Source organism: Ciona robusta, chromosome 2, assembly GCF_009617815.1.
Source record: "Ciona robusta chromosome 2, ASM961781v2".
In the NCBI taxonomy this organism is placed as follows: Eukaryota; Metazoa; Chordata; class Ascidiacea; order Phlebobranchia; family Cionidae; genus Ciona; species Ciona robusta.
Genome location: NC_143236.1, coordinates 1,565,445 through 1,575,602, shown reverse-complemented (window position 1 = coordinate 1,575,602; position 10,158 = coordinate 1,565,445). Strand labels below are relative to the sequence as shown.

At 38.0% G+C, this 10,158-nt stretch overlaps 2 protein-coding genes across 3 annotated transcripts; one reads left to right on the top strand and one right to left on the bottom strand.

The window, feature by feature from the left end:
- Positions 1–236: 236 nt before the first annotated feature.
- Positions 237–4,821, bottom strand: LOC149739634 (orexin/Hypocretin receptor type 1-like). Of its 2 annotated transcripts, none has more exons than XM_089872283.1 (10): positions 4,171–4,821; positions 3,175–3,353; positions 2,560–2,809; positions 2,335–2,450; positions 1,788–1,967; positions 1,449–1,563; positions 1,297–1,388; positions 1,129–1,235; positions 901–1,019; positions 237–714 (listed from the first exon to the last, which is right to left on the bottom strand). In XM_089872283.1, exons 1-10 carry the CDS (start codon positions 4,382–4,384, stop codon positions 629–631), a joined length of 1,458 nt encoding a protein of 485 aa, XP_089728409.1. In that variant the 5' UTR covers positions 4,385–4,821; the 3' UTR covers positions 237–628. The 2 variants fall into 2 exon arrangements, with proteins under 2 accessions (XP_089728409.1, XP_089728408.1); XM_089872282.1 differs by having other exon boundaries at positions 237–763; positions 4,171–4,818.
- Positions 4,822–6,299: 1,478 nt separating this feature from the next.
- LOC149739633 (hypoxia-inducible factor 1-alpha inhibitor-like) lies at positions 6,300–9,347 on the top strand. Its single transcript, XM_089872297.1, has 8 exons — positions 6,300–6,728; positions 6,871–6,996; positions 7,098–7,216; positions 7,427–7,575; positions 7,851–7,996; positions 8,259–8,365; positions 8,464–8,713; positions 9,050–9,347. The coding sequence occupies exons 1-8, from the start codon at positions 6,606–6,608 to the stop codon at positions 9,095–9,097; spliced, it is 1,068 nt and encodes a 355-aa protein (XP_089728423.1). The 5' UTR covers positions 6,300–6,605; the 3' UTR covers positions 9,098–9,347.
- The last annotated feature ends 811 nt before the right edge of the window (positions 9,348–10,158 follow it).

The window sequence follows — 10,158 nt, the reverse complement described above, 5'->3', positions numbered from 1 at the left end:
AAATCGTTCATCGATTTTTTTCCCGTCTCGCGCTCGAGCCTTGCGGGAGCAAAGATTAGAAGTTGAGACGCCGCCGGTTGTGTTTGGTAACCAACGCTGATAACGAACCCGGGAAGGTTTATCAAGGTTTTCTATCTCACGTACAACAACTTAACATGCTGTTTAAACTACTCAATTTTCAGTTTAGAAAATTAAACAGTCCCGCTGGCTAATTAGATGGACAAACATAGAAAACGTCTCGATTAATTGGCTTTATTTACGAATATACTATGATACGTTCGGGACACAGTGTATAAATACCAAAAATTAAACTTCCAGTAAAGCCGGCGTTTACCGTTACAATAAATAGGCATATAGTAGGGTGGGGGAAGCTGGGACACCTGTAGCAAATAATATCCAAATATCCGGATCGTGTTTTAGACAATTAACAGCGGTCTATATGGGAGTCATAGGGATATACAGTTTTATGATTCTTAAATGTTTTTTGTTTACTTCTGAATAGGACGAGTAAATAAAATGAACAGTTGTACCATCTTGTCCCGCCTTATTTACTATATATTAAAACATCCCGCTTAAGACGACAAGTTTGTTCACAAACAAAACTTATACGGAGAATTACGTTACAACATCATATCACAGCTTGTACGGTCCTTAGTGTCTTCGAGCGAGCGAAGCGCGGCCGTTGAACGAACAGAATTTCTCCGCTGACTCGAACTGGAGAAACAACAGTTGAACGTCAGACGAAATTCTTTCCGGAACTGAACTGCGAACCAAAAGTAGCAATCTTGTAACTGCACATGAGGTTTTTTTGCTTATAGGGTTCTCGCAACCTCGCTTTTTTGCGGCACATGACGCAGTTTTTAGTAATTGGTTAATAAGACATAAGTTGAATATACTAACCACTGAAACAGTTGTAAATGATGGGGTTAAGAGCGCTGTTGAGATACACGAGTAAGTGGGCGATCGCGAATAAGAAATAAGTCGACTCTCGATGTACGGAGGTAAACAAATCGGACGTTCTAGAAAATAATTACAAATTCATTACTTGTAGCTCTTGTGGATCGAAGGTATAGTTCCAGTTATTGATTCCAGAATAATAAAGCAAAATTAACACTGTCAACCTCATACCTTCGGATCAGATCAAGTACCATCGCTGGAGAGTAGCAGAGAAAATACACAACCACTAGAGCCACTTGAATCCTCCCGCTTCTTTTTCGAGACTGTATCAAATTTCGCTGCAAAACATAAAATTCGAGAATTGAACTTGTAATCAAGTCGTTATTTCCGTTTTCACACCTTAATTTTGCATTTCCTGCAGTAGGTGCGCTGTGTCTTTCGCGAGGTGATCAGTTTACTGAAGGTGCTGCTGTTCCTATTCCGCTGCAAATCTGGAACCAGTTTTTAGGGTAAGTTTCAATATTAATGTTAATGTATTTTTACGTGCTTACATAGTTTCTTGTAATCTTCCGAATCTCGTTTCACCTTCCAAGCTCCCGTATAGAACAATGATTCCTGCTCCCTAGGCATCGGTAAATCAATACCGTTACGCACGTGTTCTTGGCCCTGAGTGCATGGATATAAATTAAAACGTAAAATATATCAACCTGCAGCATACATTATGTTTGAGATTGAATTCAATATTCTATAACAAAGTGTTTATCTACTTTGTTAATATTGGATTCTAATTTCAAAATTTCATTTGAAAATAACCTCGTCCCTGAAATAGCATTAAAATCACGTCATGATTTTAGTACAGTTCAATCAGTCGAATGATCAATAGACTTTACCACTGATGCGCCGTCTTGCTTCTTTGCGGTCGGGCTGCTTGGATTCGATTTGGAAGGGGAATTTGGTTCTGATCCTATAGTCGAACCGCGATGTGTGTGCTCTGAATTGCTCGAGCAACTGTGGCACTGCCCTCTTCGTTTAGGAATTGGGTTCGTTTCCCTTGAAACGTGTCCAGGGATCTGCATGTATATATTACTGTTGCAGTCATATTCGATTTGTATAACGTGATATTGGGTAATGCAGATACATTCAAAATATAATACTGTGTGGTAAGATCGGGCAGTTTTGGCACAAAATAGCTAAATATACTGATCGTGTTTTGAACACTTAACAACGGCTTTGTTAGTCGTGAGGATACGGTTTAATAATTCCTTGAATAATATTTGTTTATTACCAAATGAGACGAAAAAATAGAAAAAGATGTTCCATCATTCCCCACCTTACTGTACATTAAAATACGGATTCTCATAGTATATGTCTCAAATGAAAATATCGTGATTTCTAGGTTTTTAAGTTTTCGTATTAGTAATTATATGCATCACATACCTTGGTGTAAGAAAGTTTACGGAAGACATTTGTATAAGCGATTGCCATCACCATCAACGGTAGAGCGTAGCATACAGTGACGTAGTATATATGGAAAACGGCTTGGTGCAGGAACGCTGCGGGAAACAAAGAATGTTTGTTGGAAAAAGAATTTATGTTTTTCAACAGATGATATTAAAATTAATGAACCATTATAGTTCAAGTGAATGTTATTGCTTAGCTTACTTGTCCAATGTTCTCCACATGATTTAAGCAAGTTCAGCTCTTTGTATCCCGGGAAGTCTTCGGTTAGTTCAGTGACAAAAATAATTGGACACAGAGTAATCAAACTGAACAACCAGATGCTGGTCATGGTCAGAAGTGCATGCTTTGCCGATCTCCGTGTTCTCGCGACTTTTAGCGGATGACAGACCACGAACCAACGATTAACCGCAATGGCGCCAAGGGAGAGAGACGATACAGAAGTCACTGCCATCTGATAGAACACCGTGCATATATAATAGAACTTCTAATTGAGCGAGCAAAAGACTACGGCGACGTTGACATTGCGAGATCGATGCAAATTGTAGTCAATATTAGTCGCAGATCAATGGCGAAATCGTGTCCCTTTCAAAATCAGACATTGTAAAATGACATTTTCGCATCGCGTTATTTCAAGGAAAGTGACAATGCAGCAGGCACTAAAAGGGTACAGTTAGCTTGTTATTGGGAAAATATTGATTACCGACTAAAATATATACATCGGCCCCTCAATAAAACACGTTGACCAAATATTTGATAAATGACATTATAGCCCGCCTACGTATCTCATGCCAAAAAATCAAACGCCACACCCATTACCTGCAAATATGGAGTGAATTTGCAGAGAAATTGACCGACCAACCACGATTCCATGAAGTCCACCATAAGTGTTGGTGGAAGGCAAATTATGGTAACCATTATATCAGCCAGGGCTAAATTCAGCATGAAGTAATTGATTGTGGTACGGAGATGTTTTCGACGCAGAATGAACGCTATTGCTGGGTGAATGGTGAGATATTAGGGTCGAATCGCAAGGCTATGCCAGAACATTTAATGCTACCATGCGATTATAGATCTGTTTGAGATCAAGGCTAAACAACAACTAACGTTAAATACGTGTTATTTGGACGTGTATACAGATACACGGGGAAATCGGAATTCGTTATTTGTCATTCGGAAATCGAATCTTGTTTGTATGTACGTTTACAAGCGTAACAGACCATAACTAATTTGGATGTCTCATCGTTGCAGCAAAAGGGTTGCAGGCTAAATATGATGTCACACAACATTGTTGTGACAGGATATCAATTATGACGTAGAACATATGACGTAACGAACGCTTAACACGTATGGTAATAAATGCTTAACAGGGGCAAAGTAGGTTGTAAACAGAAGTTGTAAAAATATTACACGCGTTAGTCATCGGTTGTAAATCGCAAACTTGTCGCCGGAACCATACAGTAAACATAATTTAACGTCATTTTAAATCGTTTTCACTTATTATAAAGAATATTAAAATACTATAAGCCGTATACGCTGGTGACGCAAGACTTATGTTTACAATAATGCGACCTCAAATAACCTTTTAGAGTCAGCGCAGCTTGGTTGGATTTATGTAACATGATTTATTTTTGCCAAATCCGGATCTAATAAAATAAAAGTTTTTCCATCATCAATAAACCAAAAAAAGATGCAAAATTTGGGGCACTCGTATTAATAATGCACGAAGACTTGATAAATCGTTATTGAACGGAAATCTTTTTCAGTGTTAATAACCCTACAACAGAATATTGGACGAGGCTCATATATACTTACTGAGGCAATTTCCGATGATCGAAATTAAAAACACCAGCACGTACAAAGACATAACGAACCATTCTGCGTTGGTTGGCTTGAGATAATACTCCCATATATCGAAATCTAGCTGGTTAATGCTCACAGCAGTTGAGTTAATTCCGACACTGTAGTTTGCTTCGCTGAATTTTCGGCCTGCTGGCAATACTGTGCTGGTCAGTGCACGCGAGTTCATGCTATCTGGTGGACGATCAGCCGAGTAGTACCGTTATTAGAAGTTTCGCCTCAAGTACCCGCTCTTATTGCTTCTCACTGACGGGAGGAAAGCGTCTGTGCATTACGCTTGCAATGCGACTACGCATGCCGCGCATATCGATTCGTCATTGCGTGAAGCACCTCTTGACGTGAAATGCAGAGCACCCCACTTACTTCGCTATATTAACCACGCATAGGCAAAATGTTATGTTTTATTGTACGGGTGCTCTCGCACAGCTCACAAACTGTTCATTACAAACAAATTGCTATCCTTCCAAATCAGTTTCCTATTATTACATACGTATAATTGCATTCCTCCGAGTGGGGTCGGCCTATGGAGAAGGTCAAAGCAAAATTGATTTACCGCTGACTCCACTTCCCTTAACTACCTGTGATAATAAGATCGTAAGTCACTGGTTACATCATTTCGTTCGGCTGTAGCAGCCACTTAAAATATTAATAAACGTCGCCAGTTCATCTCTTATTCAAGAGAGCTCACTGACACGCAAAAGTTGTTTTTAGTGTTCACTCACACGTAAAATCTAAATCCAATGACCTGACCTATTTTAAATTGAAGAAACACATGAAACAATATTTTACGTTTGTTTTACACCGACGTTTTATATAAGAAGCAATTGTAGTACTGTGGGTTTAAAGATGATATACTATTATCACCTAAATTCCATACTTTATGATTGTATTTAAAAAAAATAACACCTATTCTGAAGGACGCGGTTATACAATTCCGTAACTATACTATTGTTCAGTCTAATTAATTTGGAAAAATAAAGAAAAATATGCTTTACATTTTTCCACCCTACTATTACCTGTCAGTCAACTTGGTTACAGTACTCTGCTCTGCCAAACACTTGGAAATAATAAAATCGTTTCGTCGCTAGGTGGTGTGTGCGAGTCGTTCATTAGACGTTTCAACTATTTTAGTGACCACAAGCCAGTATGTGACGTATCTGTGGGTCAACATGGTGGTGATAGGAAAGAAAAAAAGAGGTATGCGAGATATTACTATAAAAAGTAAGACAATCTCAGCTTCGGTGATTTGATGACAAAAGTCATGAGCCGGACGAATTAGAATAAGTGCGCAATAAAAGTTCATGCGTTGGATACATGCATATATTATTCGTTTACGCGTTTTTTTTTTATTACGCGCATTATTGTTAAAGTTTCCTGCGTTTTGTATGGTTTGTAAAACTGAGTTTTTAATATTCCTATAAGCAACTTTCTACTCTATCAGATTTAAATCGGGTGTGCATCGCATTTCGCAACACGTCAATTATTTTCAGTTTAGTGAAATTAAATTCAAATTTACTGTAAAGTGAATCGAATCAAGCGTAAAATGGTATAAAATATTATTCATTGAGCGAAATTGTCTAAACTAACAATTATGTTTAAACGTGGACTTTACTTTTTTCATTGTGGGTTTTGGAAACTTTGGACTTTAAATGGCGCAATTAAGAAAGCTTGTTTACTCGTGTTCAAAATGCTTAAAAAATAATATCTCACTAGCGTGATACGTCACGCCCACCCTACAGAATAGCTAAATTTAGTTTCGGTTTATTATTTTTTACGAAAATCTTGTTTGCGTTCTTCTTAAACTTAATTAGGTCCCACGTCGATCGAGTATATATTGAGTATGCTGGAAGACGTAATATAAACTCCTATAGTAATGTACAAGGTCGAAACAATGTGTTGTAATATTTATAAAAACTGGTACGGATAAGTTCAAGTTGCGTTTGACTGTTCAAATGGCCTTTCGGTTTGAGTGGCATCGAGTTGGGGACTTTTATTTTTAAGATTTCTGTGTTGACTATATAAGCTTTGTCTTCGAAAATTTTACTTCAGTGTTTGGTTGTCATCATGACTAAGAAGTTGTAAAGTATGTTATGTAACTTCAGATATTGCTGTAAACTAATGTCGAAAAAAGATTTGCCTGGGTTGTGTTTCTTGTTTAAATGTGTTGTATGTTTGGCAATGGTTTACTGTGGTATGCTAAATTCTTTTGGTCAATCCAATATATGTATATAAATTCACAAAAGCTTTAACTAAGATATGTAAAACAAGTTTCAGCCTTACTCTGTGTTATTCTAATGATATTTACGACTATTCAGTTTAATGTAAACATAATTTAACAGAACAGTAGTAAAAACATTGTAAGATTAATATATAAAGAGATTCTCGAAAAAATGGCAGTCTTTGCATCTGGATCATATGATCCAGACTCCATTACAAAATATTCATCAATTACTGAACAGATTCCGAGGCGCTCAATTCAAGATCCAGAAACTTACCAGCTTATTAAAGATTCGGTAAGTAATTTTCCGACAAACCTAAATGCGCAACTGTCTATCATTATTTGTTTTGTTTATTGTTGAAAAGGCTTGTAGTGGTTGATGTTTTAGAAACATTAATTTTTATATGTGTGACTTCTATTCATATTTTGATTTTTAGAAACCTGTTGTCATTACGGATACGAATCTTGTGACATCTGCATCAAAGTGGGACTTGGAATATTTGAATAAGAACCTTGGCGATGGTCTGTTCTATGTATACACATCAAATGATAACAGATTCAAGGTAAATAATCAGCAGTACAATGCTCCTTTTTCTCGGTTTTCCGTATTACTTCATTCTCAAGCAATGACAGCATTTCATCTGCTTAGTATGTTTTTCAACAGTACTTTGATAACAAGAGAGCTGAAAAGTGCAAATCATTCGTTACACCATCAGAGCGACATCACGTTACATTTCTTCAATTTTTACAGATGTTAAAAAGATGTGCAAGAACGAAAGAAAAGTAATTAAAGCTTAATATATATAATATTTGCAATACTGGTTAAATTTTTATACCTGCTGTTTAAAAAAAATAATTTAACTTTTTTGGACAATACATCATTAGTCCTAATTTGTTTTAAGTACAGAAAGTGATTTATTCAGTTTCATTGTTAAACTACTAATTTTTTCAAGTTTAATTTGCAGATAATCGTAATTATGCCTTTTATTTTAGAGTATATCTACAGCAAACACTTAACGACAGTGTTGGGACAAACATTGTAACTGACTTCCTTCAGTTTAATTGGGACTGGGTAAACAAATGCCAAGCAGCATATGGCTGGGGATCTCTCAGTTCAAATCTTCTTCTCATTGGGCTTGAAGGTATGTAAATATATTAAGCTGCACCGTGGTGTTCAAATTGTATGTTGTTGTGTCAACGAGTATGTATATATTCTATGTGGGTGAGGTCCCGCGCTGTGGTCTGCCATGGGTCGCAGGGTTTAGGCCAGAATTCCGCCATTAGCAGTACATATGTATATATATATATGTGGTGATTGTTGAATGCAAAAAATTTGGCAACATGTGTATACTATGGGTGGTTGTTGGTAGTCTATTTTTTATTAATATAGGAAATTAAAGAATCTTTGCTCTTGCAGGAAACATTACCCCTGTACATTATGACGAGCAGGAAAATTTTTTCGCCCAGATATCGGGCCACAAGCGATGCTTGCTTTTCTCACCCGACCAATTTGATTGTCTCTACCCCCACCCTGTGGCACATCCATGTGATCGTCAAAGCCAGGTAAATTTTTTAAAGTTATAGAGGTAATATTAATATTCCAATTCCTGTTAACCAATAATGTTTGGTTTCTGTATAACAAAGTTGAAGTGAGCTTGCGCTTTTGTAATATTGTCTCATTAAAAATGCATTTCATGATAATGTGTGTTTCTGTTAAATTGCTCTTCATGGTAAACAGACAGTAAACACTTATATTGCAATGTTCCTACAGCAATGACGTTGCTTTATAATTTACAACAAAGTTTATCTTTACATCATCACCCAGGTTAATATTGCCAACCCTGATTACAAAAAGTTCCCACGTTTTCGAAACGCACATGCCACAGAAGCAATTGTTGGTCCTGGTGACGTTCTGTACATTCCAATGTACTGGTGAGTAACAACCAACCACTTGCTTTTGTAGTATGGACGATGTATGTTTCGGCCCTAACAAAAAGTCCTAAATGCATAAGAATAATTTTGTAATGCAGGTGGCATCAAATAGAGTCGTTATCATCCAGTGATGCAATGGATGTCTCGCATCCTCACTCTTCGCAGGATTCCGCTTCCATTGTTGACGTCATGGAAGGAATTCCCCCGGTAACCATCTCTGTAAATTTCTGGTACAGGGGAACGCCATTACCTGATGTTATTCAATATCCACTATCGCCCCAACAGCGAGTGTCCGTGATGCGGAATGTGGAGAAAATGCTGGCAGCTGCGTTAGGTGACGCCGAGAAAGTAAGTGCAACTTGCGCTTTTTCTCACTAAATAGCGAAAAGAGGTTTCTTTGCGCTGGTTTAGTAAAGAAACCACGTTTGTAAACTGAAGCGTGTTGTGTTGAAACAGCGGTTTTAGAGTAGTGACGTCACGGCATCCGCGATTTAAAAACAAAGGCCTGGGTTTCGTTGAACAATTAACGGAGATATCAATGTACGTCAAGCTGTTTAGTTTGCTGTGCCAAATATACCTGCTGGCGCATGAGATACTACGAAGTACTTGTTTCGGTGGTTGTAATGCCATGAGTCATTCGAACCTTGCCACACGTAAAGTTCACTCCCATTGTTTTTTACGCAGGTTGGTGAACTCTTACGTACCATGGTGGAGGGAAGGTATACTCAGTGACGTCACAGTTCGCCTTTAAGAGGTTTCTGGTTGCTTAAAGCTCGAAGGTTGCAATTTGAATCGACAGTTTGCCTGGTGGCAAGCAGATGAACAGGGTCCGTTGTTCCGCGAGAATCGTATACCGATCTTAACCCGCTGTGCGGGGTATGCAATTATGTTTCACTATTAGTTATTCTTTGTCTTTATCGAATTTGTGCCTCGTCGTAATCGTAATTTAAAATTGTCGAATAAACCACTATGTTTACACCAATTCCATTCCTGTGGAACGCTATGACCTTTGAGATCTCGATCGCTGAAACTTTGGGTTCCACTCTCGGCTACGCCCACACGAACGCACGTAGCGTTGTCACAACTGCGTACGTGATCCAAGCAGAGGGCGTTATGTCGCCAGTCACGTGCCTTTGTTGTGTAACTCGCAGCCGGAGAGAGTAATGGCGTAAATCCGCAGCTACTAGCCACAAAGTATGTAACATGAAACGAAGTTGTTGGCAAAAGTATAGTATTGGAGAGTCAATCGTTGGACCACGACACGTGACTTTCTGTTACGCAGTGAACGAGTGAGTCCGTTAATGGGCGTTTTTTTAATAAAAATACCGTAGTGCGTAATGCGAATTCCTGGTTGCGCATATTTTACTTGAACTGTAACAACGTTATCCACAATTGTGTAAAGAAGGGAGTGACAATGTTAACCACCATGGCCAGTCGTCCGCATTCTCAACACTGCATGTGGTCGCCATTTTGTACAAGAACCAGCCGAAACCGAACAACGGTTACCAAAACATAGCAACTTGAATGCAAACACAGAGGTTGTTTATGAACGTAATGTAAAATGTTTCATTATATGTGCGATATTATAAAAAAAACAGACTAGTATTCACCGCACCCACGATACGCAGCAATTACAGCATTAATAAATCAATACACACTCGATCGCGAACAGATTTTCGCGGTAAATCGTGAGGTATTGGGTATAAAATTAATCTTCATTTGTGGGTATAAAGTGTGATGGAGTTATTGTTATGAAGCGGTAGTCAAAAGTATAGTTCTTAAATGTGCGACCA